Source organism: Onychomys torridus, chromosome X, assembly GCF_903995425.1.
Source record: "Onychomys torridus chromosome X, mOncTor1.1, whole genome shotgun sequence".
Taxonomy (NCBI): Eukaryota; Metazoa; Chordata; class Mammalia; order Rodentia; family Cricetidae; genus Onychomys; species Onychomys torridus.
In genome coordinates this window covers 133,004,358-133,023,928 of record NC_050466.1, presented here as the reverse complement: position 1 = coordinate 133,023,928, position 19,571 = coordinate 133,004,358, and the positions used below count along the sequence as shown (strand labels likewise).

The 19,571-nt window shown below is 38.8% G+C and overlaps 1 protein-coding gene across 1 annotated transcript; it reads right to left on the bottom strand.

The window, feature by feature from the left end:
- Positions 1-4,234: 4,234 nt before the first annotated feature.
- Positions 4,235-6,652, bottom strand: Ubqln2 (ubiquilin 2). The gene has a single exon (XM_036174534.1). The coding sequence runs from the start codon at positions 6,366-6,368 to the stop codon at positions 4,434-4,436; it is 1,935 nt and encodes a 644-aa protein (XP_036030427.1). The 5' UTR covers positions 6,369-6,652; the 3' UTR covers positions 4,235-4,433.
- Between the last annotated feature and the right edge of the window lie 12,919 nt (positions 6,653-19,571).

Genomic DNA, 19,571 nt, shown 5'->3' with positions numbered 1-19,571 from the left:
AAAAAGCCTCCAGTCTGTCTTTTTTTTTCTTTCTTCAAGACAGGGTTTCTCTGTGTAACAGTCTAGCTGTCCTGGAACTCATTCTGAAGACCAGGCTGGTCTTGAACTCACATAGATGCACTCAAGTGCTGGGATTAAAGGCATGTGCCACTGCTGCTCGGCGGGTTAAAAGAGCTTTTACCAAATCTTGGGGGTGTGGGGAGTTGAACCCTAAATTCTAAAGCCTAGGCAAACATCGATCTCACTTGATAAAATTTGCTCCTTTTTGTGTATGGTCTGTCTGCTGTTTGAGGTCTGCCAAATCATGTTTCTCCTTTTTATTTTCATCAAATAGCTTTTCCCTCAAGTGTCCCAACAGATTTCTGGGAAGACAGCTTCATAAGAACGGGTTCCTATTTCATGTTCTTCCTCTATCAAACTGACAAACGTGATAGAAACACAAATTGAGCAAATCCTGTCGAAATAAAAAGGGCAACGGAACTCTCAAGGAATTTCTGGGAAATATAATATTGGTAGGGTCATATTAAAGGACACCACTAACCTTAGGAAGTTCGGTGATATCCTGACAAGTTAAAACTGCATGGCACAAACATTTAATGACTTTCTAGCTTAAAGGACAAGGACTGGACGAGGGAAACAGGCCCGAATGAAGGCAGTGTGATTTCTGTCTTATTTACACTGACCAGGATTTTCTAGAAGAAAACAATAGCAATCCGGAAACGTCAAACTTACTAGCACTTGAACTTTTCACTTTTACTAAATTAAGATTTATGCTAAACATCTTTTGTTAGGTAACTCTAGCTATTCTGCTGGAGTTACTAATTATTTGAGGATACTGTCAAGTCCAGATTTGAGTCACTTTGTAAATATGTGACATGGGTCACATGTCTGATCCCTATACTAGGCCCAGATAACAATTACTCCATTTTGCTCCTATTTTGACACAATTTAAAGCATACTACCTTCTGTAAGAGGGGAGGGTCAACCATAACCCAACACCAGGCATTTTTTTTTTTTTTTGGCCTTGTGTCTTTTTATTTTTTATTTCATGTACATTGTATATAGGTCTGTGTGAGGATGACAGATCATCTGAAACTGGAGTTACAGGCAGTTATGAGCTTGTCATGTGGTTGCTGGGAATTGAACCTGAGTCCTCTGGAAGAGCAGCCAGTGCTCCTAACTGCTGAGCCATCTCTCCAGGACCCACTAGGTATCTCTTGATCGTGGTTTCTCAACTAACATGGAGGTCTACATCAGAAGCTAGAGTCCCTTTTGATGAACCAACAGGATTTGTTAGTTTATTTACCTGTCCCTACTACCTGTCCCCACTCACCATAAATGGAAGAAGTATATATACCTGTGCATAGGAGAAGCAGAGGCCAAATGAGCAGTTTTCTTGGTGATGAAGTTCTCTTGATGGTGAAGTTCTCCTGCTGGGACGGCTGCTGCCTTAAGCTCCCACCTCATTAGCACATACTGCTGCATTACAGGCATTTGCCACTCAGAAAATTTCAAGAGAGGGTGACTCCCAGCAACTGAACAGAGGGATAGCAATTCAGGCTATAACTTTTTAATTCAATAATGATTAGGTGAATACATTGTTCAATAGATAAAAAGAACCCAAAATAAAAACAGACTATAAAAAAAAACTTGCAATAAAATAATAGGAAATATATCACAAAAAATAACAGCTAAAAATAATTTAAAGTGAGGCCAACATAAAGGCTTTTTTAAAAATAAACTAAAAAAGTGGGGGGAATGATAGATTTCATAAAGACAGATCTTTTCTAGAATCAAACAGTATATTTTTTTAAATATACATTTGGCAAGGCTCAGGGATTCTCTGTTCCTTGGATGTTTCAAATAAATGTATCTGTTTAATTGTCTTATCCAGGCCTCAGATGACATCCAGCTTATTATGTGGTGAGAGATTTACTGCCATTTTCTATGCTTCCTGTTTTGGTATTTACTTCTAAAATCATCCACATCATTAAGTCTTACATTTATTATTTTAAGCCATCTCTGTGAGGCTCTCAAACACCCAGTACCACATAGCAGGGAAATAACAGATCCCCATTTCCTAAGCTGTTGTTCTGAGAAACATGGATGGGCCAGACCTTACCAGGTATATTTAAAACAAACTATTTAAAACAAATACGCCCAATATTTACTGTACAATGAGCCTTACCAGGAATTAAGATTACAGAATTTTGCAGACTTACTGGTCTTCTCCCAGAGTAATATTTCTTCACAAAACAGAATTGCTGCAGCAAACACATTCTGGCTAAAGCAAAAACTTACACTAAAATGCTCCTCCCATCTGTATCACTTAGTACTGCTATAGAATATGCAGTACAATTAGCACCTAGGCTATCCATTTGACAAAGAGGCCATTCAACTTCCCGTTGGTGCAACAGCTTACCAGGAAAAAGACCAACCAGAATTTTATGAAATAGGTCTTGATAAATTTCTAGTCTAAAATAATGTTTAAAAATAAATTTTGTATAATAAAAATGACATTAACACACTAGAAGCTCCCATTAGCAGCACAATGTGCTTCCCAGTGTAACACCTAGGAACACAATTATCAGGAACTAGACAGGACTTAAATAAAATTATCTCAAAGGATATAAAGCTAGTCAGAGAGATCCTGCTTTAAAAAAAAGAAAACTGCCAGTACCCCATACCCCAACTAAATAAACCATATAAACCAACATATATGTATCTAGAAAACAATGGAATACTATATTTTCCACATTTTATCCACTTAAAATAAACCCAGGCAATTCCCAAATACTGCTCTGAGGGAAGCCTGATAATGGTAACGTTCATCTGGTGAAAAATAAATGAACAAAATAAAATAAACATGAAAACCATCGGAAACATTTAATATAAAAATGATCACTATGAAGATATACGCTAACATATTAAGTCATAGTCCCACCTCAGACTAGTGTGCTAGTCCTACAGAATTCAGTGGAACTAAAGAAAATTCAATGGAGAACAAAGTATGAATATGTGTATTTCAAATGTGTGAGGAAATACTAATTAATAATTAGTTAACCTTTGGGGGGCAATAATTAGAACATCTTAATCTGCAGGCCAAAATAATCTCCTGTAGAGCAACACTGTTAAATAAATACTTGTGGGGTGGGGGAGCTAGCCCTTGTAGGTGTGATTCTAGAGCCAAAAGGCAAAAAAGAAAAGCTTTGTCCATTTTTAAATTTTTTTTATTTTTTTAGTCATTTTAATGCATTTTTCCCTGTGCACAAGAGAAATAACTGATAGAGTCAAAAGATACACTTTCTTTATACATAGCAGTTAAAAGTAATGCAAACATCACATGACACTTCCAGTAAAAGGTACATTTCCAATTACAAATCAAAATGCATATTAGGGTCTCTTCATGGGAGAAGCTGAGGAAATCTTAGGTCAAAAGCACTTTCCTGGCATCACTACACTGATCCTTCAGGCTGCACAAAGATTAAGGTCATATACAATCAATCTGCAACTGTTGACACAATGGTACACTGTAAGTTTTCTGTACAATTAATGTATACTTAGAGAAACCAGGATAAACATTTCTACTATATTTTAACTGAACTTGCCTAGCCAACATTTTCACTGAGAAATTTATCAAATATGCTGTAAGATTCTACAACATTGTGAGACATACCTAGCTTCAGGAATATTTCTTATACTCTTTCTTGTTTTGGTTACACACATTCTGCTCAGAGCTTCTACGGTAATACTTCTAGATGTACAATTCCAATTGTGCTTACTGTACTGTGTACAAATAATAGCAAAAACGATCAATGAATGGTATAAATCTTACAGCATTTGCTAGCAAAAATACATGCCAAAGTCACAATAAGCAATTATTTTACCACAAATTAGAGAGCTTCAAATAATTTGCTTCTGTTTTTAATATCTTCATTCTACATTAAATTACTATCATAGGCTAATGTTTAAAATGCAAATAAACTGGACATCTGTAGGACAGAACTTGTTCACCCAACTGTGAAGGCTGATACCTGTTTCCAAAAATCACAATAAATGCAGAATAAAGAGAAGTGTTTGCATGCAACACCTTTGAGTGAAACAGCATTGATCCCCACCACTCAAATCATAGAAGGAAAAAAATCCCAAGAAGAAAAGGAAGGAATGAGGGAGGGAGGGAAGGAAACAAAGAGGGGAGAGGGCAGGCTGGAAGGGAAGGGAAGGGAGAGGGTGGGAGGGAGGGAGGGTGGCGGGAGGAGGGGCTGCGAGGAAAGAAGGGAGGGACTCCACCTTAAAATGCATCGTATTAGACTTATAAGTAGACAGATTTAAAAGAATCAAAATAAAAGTAAAGCACGATTTCGTGTGTGTTTAAAGATTTAAGAGCCATTATCAAAAATAAGATACATTTTTTTCAAGGTACAGAAATGTAATTACGATGGCTGAGAGCCCAGCAGCCTCTCAATGGCCGCATTGATGTCGCCTCCTGTTGCTATTAGGGCCTGCAAGTTTGCTTCACGATTTAAGAACCCCATGGCGTTGAGCTGTTCCAGTTGCTGCTGAAATCTCACTTCTGGATTCGGCAGCTGGGGAGGATTTGCTCCAGCCAGAGCCTGCACCATTTGCTGAATGAACTGCTGGCTGGGTCCAGAATCTGATGTTGGACTTATGGTTATGGTTTCAGTAGGAATAGAGCTGGTCACAGTGGTTGCAGGAGGGATCCCAGTGCCGGTGGAGCCAGGCGAGCTTGCAGGAACAGTGGGTCCTATAGGCCCAATGGGGCCTATGGGGGTGAAAGGAACTATAGGACCGATGGGCCCTATGGGAGTGACTGCTGGGCCCACAGGGGTTATGGTGGTTCCCAGGACTCCCACCCCCACACCGGGAGCGAAGCTTGGAATGAGGCCAGGTGCTTCAGTGGCTAGTGTCTGTAGCCCCTGCTGGATCTGCATCAACGCTTGCATTGCTCTCGGGTTTGACATGGCCGCAATTGTGTCTGGATTCTGCATCTGCTGAAGGAAATTCGGGAGCTGCGGACGCATCTGCTCTTGCAGCTGAGGATTTGCAGCAAACAGCGGGCTACTCATCATCATCTGGGCAGCCAGATCTGGATTCTGGCTCAGCGACTGCATCATGCTTCTCATGTAGGGTGCAGACAGCATATTCTGAATCAGCTGAGGATTTTCAGTTATCTGTTGCAGCAGGCTCTGCATACCTGGGGTGCTGAAGATGCTAGCAACATAATTAGCTGCCGCCATGGTGTTCCCGCTGTTAGCACTGGAGCGGCTGCCAGGCATACTACCACTGCTTGTGGTCGTGGTGGTGGTCGGAGAGCTCTGCGTAGCTGGCGGCGGTGCCCAAGGATTGGGCAGCGGATCCCGGTTTTCGGTGCGGGAAGGCTGGGTGCCTTCACCTGAGGAACTGCTCCCCACCGTGGCAAAGGGGTTCCCCCCAAACTGCTCCTGTGCGGCATTCAGCATGGGTTCCTGAATGTCAGTGTACATGCGCCGCAGAGCATTGTAGCCACCTGGGATGCTTTCGAGATTGCTGAGAGCCAGGTCTTGATTTCTCATCATCTCTTGCATCATGGCAGGATTCCTGGCGATTTCCAGAGTCTGCCTCATTATATCTGGGTTGTTCAGTAGGTGGCTGATCTCTGGGTTTCTCTGGATCAATTGTTGCATCTGTGGATTGGCCATAATGAGCTGCCTCATCAGATCAGGATTCGAAAGCATGCTCTGAACAAAGGGATTTTCCATGATTTGGATCATCATCTCAGGGCTGGCCAGGAGCTGCTGCTGCATCTGGTTCTGAAGCTCAGTGAAGGTGGTCGAGCTCAAACCCAGGCTGCTAAGGCTAGCAAGTCCTCCCAGGCTCCCCGCCGGATACTGATTGCTATTTGTGGTAGTAGGTGTGGAGTTACTCCTGGGAGCCGTTGTCGACGCTGGCGCCGCTGGCGCCGCCGGCGCCGCCGCCGTGGTGGTGGTGGTGGTGGTCCCGCACGTTCCCGCGGTAGTGATAGGCTGCGTGGTGGCCTGGCTCTGAGGGCGGTTCTGGCTTTTGATGACAAGATGAACAGTCAGTCCATCATGGATGCCATGCTGGATCAAGGTATCTTGATCTTTCAAGATCTTTCCGGCGAAAATCAGCACGAGCTGATCGGTTTGCGATTTGAAGCGTTTAGAAATCGCTTCCTTAAACTGCTGCACGGTGCTATTCTCGGGCACCGCGAACTCCTCTTTCTCTTTGGGAGTCTTCACAGTGACTTTGATGATCTTGGGCTCGGCCGGCGCCGGAGCCGTGCCTGGGGCCGCAGCAGGGCCGCGGGAGGGGCGCGGGGGGCCGCTGCTCTCGCCGTTCTCAGCCATGGCGGCCGCGGTGACGCAGGCTGGCAGGGAAGGCGCTGGCGAGCGAGAGGGCGCGAGGGAAGGAGGAAGGAAGGAGGCGCCGCAGCAGCGAACTGGGCGGCCCCGCGAGCAGCGCGGAACACAGTACCTCAGAGATGAATGGAAGCTGCAGCTCCCGGTCGTCGGATGCGCACAGGGTTTGGCGTAGGCCGCGGCCGAGGACAGAGCGAGCAGGTCTCCAGGCCTTCTCCGCCGCCGCCTTGTGATCTGCCCGCGCGCACTCCCAGCAACTCCCGCAGCTGCGGTGCCCGCGCTCCCGCCCCGCCCCGCCCCCGGCCGTGCCCCGCCCCCTGCTGACGCGGCGCCAGCCCAGCGACGGTCCCCTCGGCCGAGCGCAAAACTCCTGCCCTGCAGAGGGGGGGGCGAGAGAGGGAGAGAGAAATAAACAAAGAGAGGGGGAAGAGAAGGAAAAGGAAGGAGGCTGGAAGAGAAAGCCAGGGGACCGAGGCGAGGCGAGGCGAGGCGAGGGGGAAGGGAGGAGGCCAGGAGGAGGAAGAGGGAGGCAGCTTCTTTAACAGACGCTGAAAGACCAATGGAGAATGTGGATTCACAAGCTGGGAGGCAATGAAAGGATGAAAGCCTGAATTGAACCGATCCCATGCAAAGGACGAAAAATGAATAGTAAAGAACTCTGACAAAGCAAAAAGGGAGAAGGAACACCCGGGTGGGGGAAGGGAAGGCATGGCGGGAGCGAGCATTTTACAAAAGAGGCGAAAAACGGCCACCAGGCTTCTAAAGCATGGTGAAGCACACTACTTATCAAAGGGATTCAAATACAAACAATGAGGTTTTACTTCGAGTTTATCATATTGGCAAAGATGAAAGAGAACGTTAAACCTTGTTGACCGGGAGCCGAGAAAATGCACTCTCATGCTAGTTGTAGGAATTGTTGTAATACAGCAGTTTGAAAAAACAAATGAACAGTTTAAATATTTGCACCATTGTTTAGAAATACCTAATAATCAATTCAAAAAAGCATATGTATGATGTATATTAATAGCGTAGCATTTAAAAACATAGTGTTTAGATATTTTAAATGTGTGTGTAACATAGGATTACTCAAACGTACTATGATACTGCCATACAATAAATAATCCCTGTAGCTAGAGCGATAACCACAGCAAATCCCTGTGTCTAAAAGATGGTGGCTAATTCATGTAATATTATCTCTAAAAGTATACATTAAAATGAACTGTAGTTATGAAGAAATAATAGATGATATTTAACATGGATTTGTATTTTTCTAAACAAATGGAAACAATACAGGGATGTAGATATCGATCAAAAAGCTAGTAGACTGCGTGGAAAAGAAATCTGAAAGGCTATACTCCAATATGACAAAGGTAATAATTAGTAAGAGCTGAAATTGTGAATTCTTATTTTCTGTTTTTATAAGAGTCTGAATTTTATGGATAAGTATGCATTGCATTTTAAAAACAACAAATATATTTTCAGACAAGAATGTGGGTAAAAATTGACAGGCACACAATAGTAGTGACAAAAATTACCATATTTATCTATTTCATTACTGATTAAGGAAATAAAAATGGAGTACTACTGATAAAGAGACCTTTAATAATAGAATAAATCGTTTCAAAATCACTTATTTATCTCTCCTGCTTTGACCACAGAAAATCATTTGTCCCATGCAAAAACCTAGAGACAATTTACAGCACTTCAAAATTAAGTCACAAATACCTCAATAAGTCTCAGTATAAAACAAAATACAGGCTCATTATATCACTGAATAAAAACGTGATTGTATATACTAGGCTTAATATTAATATAATATTCAATGTAAAGTGAACTTGCTTTAAATATAATTTATATTTAAATATATTTGGGGTTGGGGATTTAGCTCAGTGGTAGAGCGTTTGCCTAGCAAGCACAAGGCCCTGGGTTTGATCCTCAGCTCTAAATATATATATACATATATACATATATATATATATATACACATATATATAATTGGCACACATCAAATATTCTATGATGTTTAGACACACACACACACACACACACACACACACACACACACACACATATATACACGCTAGAGGGCTGGGTTGGAGCACAAGCCTACCTTATGTGAAAAAACCCTGGGTTCAGTTCCCAGTACTGAAAAAAAAAAAAAGACAATATACAAGAGGCAGTCATCCTAAAAAAAAAAAAAACCAGAAAATATACAAGCGGAACTTACATTGTAAACTTACAGCCCCAAGGCAAAGGAAATAGCGCAGGATTCGGGACAATGACTGGATTGGAGTTAAAGCTGTAAAAATGTGCTTTGTCTATAAAATGGAAGCAAGCACTACAGACCATCAGCAATGGTTAGATAGTGGCAATTCACAGTTGTTATATTGTGTTTAATTTTTCAGAAAATAAAGAGGAATTTAATAATATATAACTGGTCATCTTTAATGACTCTTAAAGGTAGATGCTATTAACAAAAATAAGGAAGAAAAACACTTAAAAATTAAAGAAAATTGAACACCTTAGATACTGTACAAATGAATATTCTTATTAGAGTGAATTTATAAGCATAACTATAGTGAGAATCTGTATTTTAATAATTACCATAAGAATACTCTCACCAGGTGGTGATGGCACATGCCTTTAGTCCCAGCACTCGGGAGGCAGAGGCAGACTGATGTCTGTGAGTTCGAGGCCAGCCTGGTCTGCAAAGCGAGTTCCAGGAAAGGCACAAAGCTACACAGAGAAACCCTATCTCGAAAAACCAAATAATAATAATAATAATAATAATAATAATAATAATAATAATAATAATAATACTCTGTATAGTCTAAGGGACTTGTTAATAATGAAGATTTCTAGGCCCCACCCCAAACCAACTTTAGGTGAGCAAGAGTCTGTATTTTTAGCACGTCCAAGTTTAATAATATTTGATTTATGGAGTATTATGTGAATGAACTAAGAGTCAAATTGATACACTTAAAGTCTTTAAATGCCAAATAATAGTGGAAGTAAGAAGGACAACAGAGAAAACAGAAAGGAGGTATGCTATGTGCCAGCTATAAAGTGATGGAAAAGCAAAGAATCAACTAACAAGAACATTAACATTTGTTCGTTGACTCTAAGCTTTTTTTTTGTTTGTTTTTCGAGACAGGGTTTCTCTGTGTAGTTTTGGAGCCTGTCCTGGAACTCACTTGGTAGCCCAGGCTGGCCTCGAACTCACAGAGATCCGCCTGCCTCTGCCTCCCGAGTGCTGGGATTAAAGGTTGTGCCACCACTGCCCGGCAACGCTAAACTCTTTAAGAACCCCCAATAAAGAGTGGTAGTGGCTCATGCCTTTAATCCTAGCACTCGTGAAGCAGAGCCAGGTGGGTCTCTGAGTTCGAGGTCAGCCTGGTCTACAGAGTGAGATCCAGGACAGGCACCAAAACTACACTGAGAAAGTCTGTCTCGAAAAACAAAAATACGTGAAAACAACTGAACATTTCATCTATGAAACTGAAAAGGAGCTGAGCTGTTGCATACCCAGGCCCTAGATTCTTTCCCGGGCACCACAAAATCAATAAAAGATTTGAAAGACAGTCATACAGAATGCCTAAGCCTGCTCCTCATAAGCGTTACCTGAGGCACTATTAGTAGCTATGGCAGGAAATAAGAACTTCATATTCCTCTGGGAATTAAGTGGCTCAGTAGGCCTAATTTATGAAGGCCAATTTGCTAATCCATATTGAAAGTATACTAAAACATTCAGACCATTTTACTGAGCATGTCTACTTTTATGAATTTATCCTAAAAATGTAAGTGCTGCATTAATAAAACGTGTTATCTTCCCAGAGTGGATCTACATCCCAAAGGAAATTCTTCTCATTCCTCACTCCTATGCATCCACATATCAGAAAATAATGATGATGATAGTGATAGTCATAATAAATAATCGTAAAATAATCCCGTCAGAAATTTAAAAAAAAAAAAGAGTTATGTAAGAAAGGCAAGATTTGAGTCAATGAGACTGGGATTAAAACTACACCACAGTCATTGATGGCCATGTAACCTTAGAACAGTTCAATCATTCCTCTATAGCACAAGTTTTTTGGCAGCTACAATGGGACTAAGAAGCATGCTCTAAAAAGCTTTACTAGAGGGGTTGGGGATTCAGCTCAGTGGTAGAATGCTTGCCTAGCAAGCACAAGGCCCTCGGTTCGGTCCTCAGCTATGAAAAAAAAGCTGTACTAGTTCATGTGAGAGACAGAGACAGAGATGGAGAGACAGACAGAGACAGACTAAGAAACAGAGAGAGTAATTACTCTGATATATATCCCTCTGGGAAAAAAAGGCAAATGAAATAAATTGACTCCTGGTAAATTAAATCTAGAAAAAAATCAAATGACATGAAGGAGCAAATATACAATCTATTTAGCACATAGTCTACTCTGGGGTTATATTTTCTACCTTCATGCTCCCTGAAATCTTCTAGTAATTTTTGCTTTGTTCATTTAGTTTACATATAAATAAATAATGTGCAAGTGGGTCTTTCTTGAATGCCCAGAAATTCTAGTGTTACATATCCACTTTAATCTCTGGAATATAAGTTATAAACTGGCAGTTCATGGACCGGCTTTGGCCTGCCAACACCTAAAACTTGGCAAATTTCCCAAACAAAGATTATGACTTCAGTTTCAAAACTAGATGATCTGGTTACATTGGGTTCATACCTTGCCATGATTGGCCTGGAGGTGAATAGTGGTTACATTCTTTAGATACCGTGTGAATTCTGCTCTGCTAATGTCTGCCATATCTACTTCATTGATTTTCTTATCTGCTTGGGATTTAGAACGTTTGATGCTTTTAGTAGGAGCTTCTGTTTTCCCTTCTTTTATTCTGTCTCTTGAAACCCTAATCCCATGAAGCACTGGAGTAAATTGCGTAAGACCAAGAAGATAACTTAGCTTGCTTTCTTGGAAGGGTGGAGTATTCACTTTAAGGGGAGTATAATTATGTCAGTAAGGAGCACATACTGTCTCTTGGTGATGATGATAACGATAAAGAGCTATTGTTTTTCCTTCAATTTATATATCCATGCTTTCTCCCATCATAAGTATACTATTTTGAAGAAAACTGAAACTCGAAAAAGAAAAATACAAGCTGGAAGTGAATGTCTGCCTCACTGTGTTGTGTAGACTAGGGCTTTGTGTTAGAAACAATTCAATAAACTGGAATTCATGACTACCTTCCAAAAGAATTTATAATTAGATTCACTCAAGATTTATAAAACCAATGGGAGGCTGAAATCAAAATTAGAAAAAAGGGGAAATTCTCAGATTAAAACATTAAAAACAATGTGGAGGACTAAGAAAGAAAAGCATTTCATGGTAAGGTAGATGTGAGTAGAATAACTGTTTTGTTTGGTTTTTTTTTCAGTCTGATTCAAACCCAAAGAGAAAACCAAGTAGAAATAATCAGTCAAGATAATCCTACCATTTCAGTGGTTATTCAAGTATAATTTCTGTAAGAAGAGAGCAGTGCCCACAGGAAGTTCTGCAACTATTGAAAATAGTCTGGGGCTGGTGCCATAGCCCAGTGGTATAGCAGTTACCTGGCAGGCACAATGCCCTGTATTTGACCCATAGCACCAGCTACTGAATTTCTAGAATAGTCCTATAAGTCTATTTAATTTTAAACATGAAATTTGCTATATTCTAGTCAAATGGAAATGTGTCACTATGGAAATCGTTGTATATGAAGCCTCATTCCAAGTTGCAAAGAGAATACCAACAGAAATACAGCCGGTAGATGTAGGAGTGGGTCTCAGTATGCACTGTTTATGGATGCTGAAGACCATCCACACCAGTGGAGAAAGCCATAAAAACACAGGACTCGGGGAGCACCAATGGCAGTTGGGGAAATAAAGTAAAACACAGACTTCTAGCTTCCAACACAGATCTCTTCATTTTAGTCTTAGATGACATAAAAGGGGGCAGACGCTGCTTTTTACATGATTTGGTGCCTCCAGCTTGCCATCCAAAGACTCATCAGAGAGGGAAAACATTCAGATACAAATCTAAGGAAAATGCAATGCTTACGGAAATCCTGCAGTTTGTAGATGGTAAGGAGTTAAAATAGAGATGCTAGGATTTAAAAAAATTCAAACTCTCACACTGATGGTAAAAATCAAGTTGAGTCAGTAGATGTGGATGCAGTACACACAAAGTCTTTCAAAGATCAAGGAGACACAGACAATTTCAAAGCAAACATTTTTAGATATCATTCTCCCAGATCTTCTTTCCTAAAATCGAACTGCTAGAATATGTGTCTGCAGTCAAGCTATCTTACTTTTGCAATTAACCTTTCCCCATGTTACAAAATAAAGACGTATTTCTGTTGTACGTCGACAATTTACTAGAGTTCATTACCCATTGCCTCCTTGTGTAAAATCCCAGGGGAAACAAGGAGACGTTGTGAAATATATATTGGTGTACATATTGAAAAACCGAATGACTCTAATAACTACATAATATATTCTTTTGCAATGCTATGATTTCTAATTATTTGCCTTGGACAAAATTGAAGAAGGACTGAATTGTTAACTGATAGAATTATCAAAATAATTCATAAAGATAGATCATTATATTGGATTTAGCATATTATTTAGAAAGGATATTTTTACAACAATGTATTTATATTCCCATCTATTTACAAGCAGACTCCATACCTTATAGTCATAAAAGTAAGAAATGAAGCTGGGAGGTGGTGGCACACGCCTTTAATCCCAGCACTCAGGAGGCAAAGGCAGGCAGATCTCTGTGAGTTTGAGGCCAGCCTGGGCAAGTTCCAGGACAGGCAGGGCTACACAAAGAAACCCTGTCTAGAAACACCGCCCCCCCCCCCAAAAAGGAAAAGGAAATGAAAATACTGCTAGCAATGGGTAAAATTAATATTAGGATATACTATTAGAAAAATGGCTTCCAAGTGAGTTTCTAATTAAACTTATTTTTAATATTTTTCAAAAATGGCAATAATCTTATTCTTTTGGCTGCTTGTACACTTCCAATAATTATAATGTTAATACAGAACGTTTTAATCCTTAAAATTAATTTTAATAGCCATAATTGCTACAGTAGAGAAAGAAAAGTAGATTGGTTGATGAAACACTAACATAAAAACTAGATAAAATTGGGACAAAAATTCTGGAGGAAGAAAAGGTAAATTAATTACAAAAGGAACAATATAAAATTTTCAACTTTTTAAGAGGAGTCTAGTAATATTTTTTTAAGATTTATTTATTTATTATGTACACAGAAGAAGGCACCAGATCTCATTACAGGTGGTTGTGAGCCACCATGTGGGTGCTGGGAATTGAACTCAGAACCTCTGGAAGAGCAGTCGGTGTTCTTAACCTCTGAGCCATCTCTCCAGCCCCTAGTAATATATTTTAAAGATGGTGCATGTGTATCTCAAATAGCTACAGTACTAAAAGCCTGTTATATGTATTTATATATATATATATATATATATATATATATATATATTTATATATATATGTATATATATGTAAATGATGTAAAAATGTATTTATTTCAAAATATTTGAATTCATAATATCCCACAAATTTAATTATAATTCTTTCAACAAAAATATGTGACAAAGTTTAGATGTCAGCTTAAATATTCATTAAAATGTATGTAGTTTACAAAACTTCTCTGGGGAGCCACAGGAAAAAAATATTTGTAGATTCAAGAGTTGTCTTATATGCAGTCTGTGGTCTGCTGCTTTAAGCTCCAAATGTCCACTCAGGCCATCACGCAGGGTACTTTACTCAGATGAAGATACAGATGAAAGAAGACCAATTTTCAATGATAAATAGCATTGTGCCACCTACTGCAAGTGCTCATCTCTATGCATGCAGTGAACTTTCCCCCTGAAAAAACAAAGGAAAGCTGAATGAAAATTAAACAAGAAAATGAGAGCTAATTGATTGTCTCCTAAACTTACATTGTGACTCCAGCACATCATTACTCAGAGTAGACTAATGCAAAATGAAGGGTGTTTGATGGGTTAAGTGGGATGGTGGTCGCTGAGTAAACCATGATTCACAACCAAATTTAATGGCATTCTATTAAATTCTATTCTAGTGCTGGATCTTTCTTACAGGTTAGAAATTTTAGATAAGACTTGTTATTCACTAGACTGCTGCCAATGTTAACTTCAGGCATCTACTTTTGCTAATGTATTTTTGTGGCTCTTTCCATCTTGGGATGCTAACTCAATAAGATCGCCCTATGTTTATGCCTTTGGGGCCTTAGAGTCATTCTGCCTCTTCAAAAGAGTGTGCATCTGTTTATTGGTTAATGATCTACTTGTCCTACAATTTAATTCTCAACAGATACTGAAATAGTTTTCATTTCACTGATGTAGGGCTCAGTGAAAGGGAGCCTGATAATAGTCTCTTAGTTTAGAAAACAAGCAGGCAAAAAACAGAATTTAAAAAAAAAAGAAAAAGCAAAAGCAAATGAAAGCTACACTAATGAGCTAGAGAAGCAGGCATAAAGTTGGATAGGTGAGGAGGTGAGAGGACCTAGGAGGAGATGGGAGGGGAAATCATGATCAGAATACACTGTGTGAAAACAATTTCTACTCAATAAAAGAAAAATAAACAAATGAAAAGAAATCTCTTCAATATGGTAGGATTCAATCAATAATATCACTTTTATTTTCTTAGCATGTCCACATAAGGTTATCATAAAAGACTGAATAATTTTGTCAAACAATGGTATCTTACTTGCATTGCTGCTTAGGAAGAACGGCATCAATGAAAGAAAGAATACAGCTTTTTTTTCCTCATGGAAGTTAACAAATTAACAACACATTGTTTTGATAGAAGCTCATCAGATTGTGATGCCAAATGGAATACATAGTAGCATGTGTACACTCAACACATGTAGGAAAAAAGTTAAATGTATAATATCTCAGAATATTTGCACATATTAAAGAGCAAAATTCCTTTTTGTTGGGAGAAAACTATAAAGGACTTAAAAAGCAAACTTTTGGAAAGAAATGCAGCCAGGATACATTAGTCAAGGTAAGTATATTAAGGTACAGAGTGAATGTCAAGGGTCATGAAATGGAATATATGACAAAGAATATTTTAATGGCAATGCCATGGTAAGTGGATTTCTAAGTCCACAGCATAGGCATGATGAGTCCAGAAGACTAGGATACAGGTGCCATTCTAAGAAACCAGATTTAACACAAATAGGTCGTAAAATGTTGTACCTGCTTCCAGATTAGGGGAACAGCCTAGTGGTTATTAAGCAAAACAACAAATCAATTTTTGTTGGTTGAATTTTTAAAAGTTTCTTATTGGCTCTTATCATCATAAAATAAAAGAAAATATAAAATGAATATGTTTATAAGGTAAGCTAAAATTTGTTTTCGGAATGATACAGCTGAAGAGTCCAAGCTCTATAGCCTGGGAGATTAAAGAAGATGTGCAGAGCTGCAGGCAAATGCAATATACTTTTTTCCAGGTGAGAGTCACCAGACAGCAAGATAAGCAAATACTGACAGGCACCCAGCTACAGGTGAGCACACACAGGCTGCACATAAGTGGGCACACACATACACCTAAGTAAGCTTGTGAACTCAAAGGTTAAAGACTAAAGGCCTCTGGCCTCAAGGCCACATTTATACAAAACCCAGGCTAAGTTGCATTCTTTCAGAAATGTAAGAGATTTCATCACTGTTTACTTTTGGGGACATCAGGTATCAACCATTTTGTGCTAATTCATACCCTTCCCATGTCCAGGAACTGCCATCTTGACTCATGTTGGATATCTATACCAGTGCCATATTGTCTACACATAAACTGGCTCTTAACAGCCCTCTGTTCTCCATGATAGGGGAGAAAGACAGCAAAGGCTAATTTAGGCATTTAGCTATTTACCTAAACAAAGGAAAAATCAAATTATTCTCAGGAAATTTCAGTTATGTAAGTCTGAATAAATAAAAACAAGATAGGATGTCCTTGGTGATGTTGGCAAGAATAGTGGTTTATATAAATTTTGCCTAGAGCCAGAAATTTGAGAATATGGATGTGTACTTTGAAAAATTACCATTATACTTTTCTTTTCTATAAGGTTAGATAAGTAACAATTGTGCAGACAATATTTCGTAGATACAAAATCTTAGTTTTTTCTGAAGCTATGCTTTAGAATTTTGGAAGCATTACTCATAATTTTCTAGAAGATATAGAGAATCTGGCAATATGTCTGGTGAAGGAAAGTGTTTAATGGAGCAAGACAGTTATGATAATAATTACAGTGATAATTCTGCTGCCTGGGTGATCATTAGGTAAGGGGCAGGAATTAATGCATTACATTCTCACTAGTATGTGCTAACAGTTGCTCATTATCTTCATTTGATAGATGAGATAAACAAGGTACAGAGCTGTTAAGTCACTTACCCAAAGATGTATACAGTGAGAAGCAGGAACTTTGAATAGAATTAGTAGGCAATTGTAGTAATTGATTGCCAAACACTTATGATGGACACTATACAATAGTCCAATACTAAAACCAATGGCATAAAGAAGATGTATGTTAATACTATCCATGTAGCTAGTTTGACGGGAATAATTAAATTTGTTGAGATATGGCAACTAAATGGTTAGAAACTGCCAAACATCATGTGTGTAGAGTCCAATAAACACATTTGTACAACCAACACCTATGTCAGGAAATAAAACTATTATTTGTAACCAGCTCCTTAGTACCAAATGTTATACTCCTTTCTAGTTCGGACGTTCTTCTCAGATAAACATCATACTAATTTCTAACACAGTAGATTGGGTGGTGTCTATTCTCAATTTTATATAAATGCAATCTGTCAGTATGTATTGCTTAGTACCTGCCTGTCTTTACTCACTGTTTTTGTGTGCAAGATTCACACCCGTTGCGTGTAACAGTAGCATTCTAATTTCTCAAAAGGAATGCTTCTAAAGATCTCTTCTAAAAACCCCATGAATAACTTTTTTTGTCTGTACCATCTATGTTCACCCAAGTAGCAGGATGACTTAAATACAAATAGTTAATATTATATCCAAAGTTATCATCACATTAACTCTAAACATATTTCAAAGCATAGTGTTTGGTATATGGACTCTCGTGTGCATCTAATTTTGATGTAGAAGAACTGAATTCATATCGGTTTTTTTCCTTAAATTTGACTTTACATTTCCTCAAAATAATATCCATATTTTAAAAATCAGTGCTACTGGCAGTGTTATTTTATATCCCCCATGTTATACTGATGAGCAGAGAATAGGACGCTCTGGTAAGATACATTGGTAAGATTTTAGAGGCTCGCAGACAGAGACAAGTGACATTTCTGCAGTGGGCACGTGTTTATGTATGCTGAAAGGAATGGCTATTGGAGATGAAAAAGCCAAGAGTGGGGGAGGGGCCCTGTTACAGAACTAGAACCCGCTACATCTTAGAAGAAATAAGGTGGTGGCCAAACAGGCAGCTCCCAGTGCCCTAAGAAACTAGGAAACTATCCAAATTAAATACAAAATGGCTACTGGTCTTGGTGTGCAAAAATGCAGCCTAAAAGGGACATACTTCACAACTATTCAGGCCTACATGATTTGGTTTTTAAAAAGGTATTTGTCAACATAATTTTAATTTAAACGAGTTTCTGGATTTTCTCAAAAATTCTCAAGATAATGTGTTGAATGTTTATTATGTTATTTTTCCAATCCCTCTAACACAAATTATCTCATTTAAACCTCAGATGTGCTCTATGTGAAAGACACCATTATTAATAATTTGGAACTGAAGAAACCAGAACACAGAGGCTTACTAGTAAATAGCAGAGCCATGCAAAGTCAGAGAATCTGGCTCAGAGCCCACATTCTCATTTTATTTATTAATATTTTGATTATGAAAGTTTTCAGGGTATAGTACAAATTAGATAATACTTAGAGTGTATAATTATACATGTATACAGTATGAGCCAGAATAAGTAGTAATTTCATTTCACTATCTTCATTTGCTGTGTGGATGATCCAGGATCTTCTCTTCTAGCACTTTATAAAATATGCACTAAATTATTGTGAATTAGTAGATATTCCGTTGTGCCATAGAGAACTAGAATTTATTAGTTATCCAACTGTACTTTGGTACCTGTTATGTGACCTCCATCTCCATTTCCACATTCATTCCAGGATGTAGTAATCACCAATTCTATATTTGACTGAATTTTTCTTTAACATTGACATATAAAGCAGAATATGACCTGCACAATTTGCCTTTCCTTGACCTTTTTTAGTTACTGTATGCCCTCTAAGTTCATCCATTTCAGTCAAACATGTACTAATTACATGCCAACAGTTGTTAAGACTTTGTATGACACACAGCTTTGTACCAAATGTGGGAGATTTCATCTAAGACTTAGAAAAAGGAAAAGATGTCTACTCTCACCATGATTTTTTAATACAGTAATTGAAATCTTAACCAGAGATGTTGCACAGGAAAAAAAGATACAAATGCAGGAATGAAGGGAGACAATCAAACTACTGTTTGCAGATGATATTTTTCTATATCTACAGAGACCGGAAGAATCTGTGGGATTCTTTTTTCAAATTGAGAGGGTTCTTGATAAAAAGAAAGTTTTTCTGAGGAAAGCTGCTGCTACAAAGTCAACAGAAAATCAATAGTATTTCATGTAGCAGAAAGAAACCTGCAGCGAAAGAACCGTCTGAAGGGATGAAATTGAGCAGTACTCAAGGCAGGAAATGAAATAAGTAAATAAATATTAGCACAATCGCAACTCCTTTGAAAAACACATTTTCCAGGTTTCAATAGCTAGTTTCTCTACTCTGGCTCCCACAGATCAAAGTTAAGGTGCTGGCTTAAGGATCAGGCCCACTCTACACTCTTTTGTAGAGGCCCTGAAGAATTTTCCTTGACACTTTGTATAGTCACCCCATACACTTGCTGGCAGTTGGTAGAGAGGCTTTGCACATTCATAGGCTCTTCTATATCCATAGCCAATCAAAGCAAACCAATCTCCCGGTCTCCTTTCTCCTCTCTTATGCCCTCGCCTTCTTCTGCTGCTTTTAAGAATTATCATCCAGAGTAACCTAATCCGATGATAAATAGCTTATGATTAACTTCATCGAATCTACACTAATGT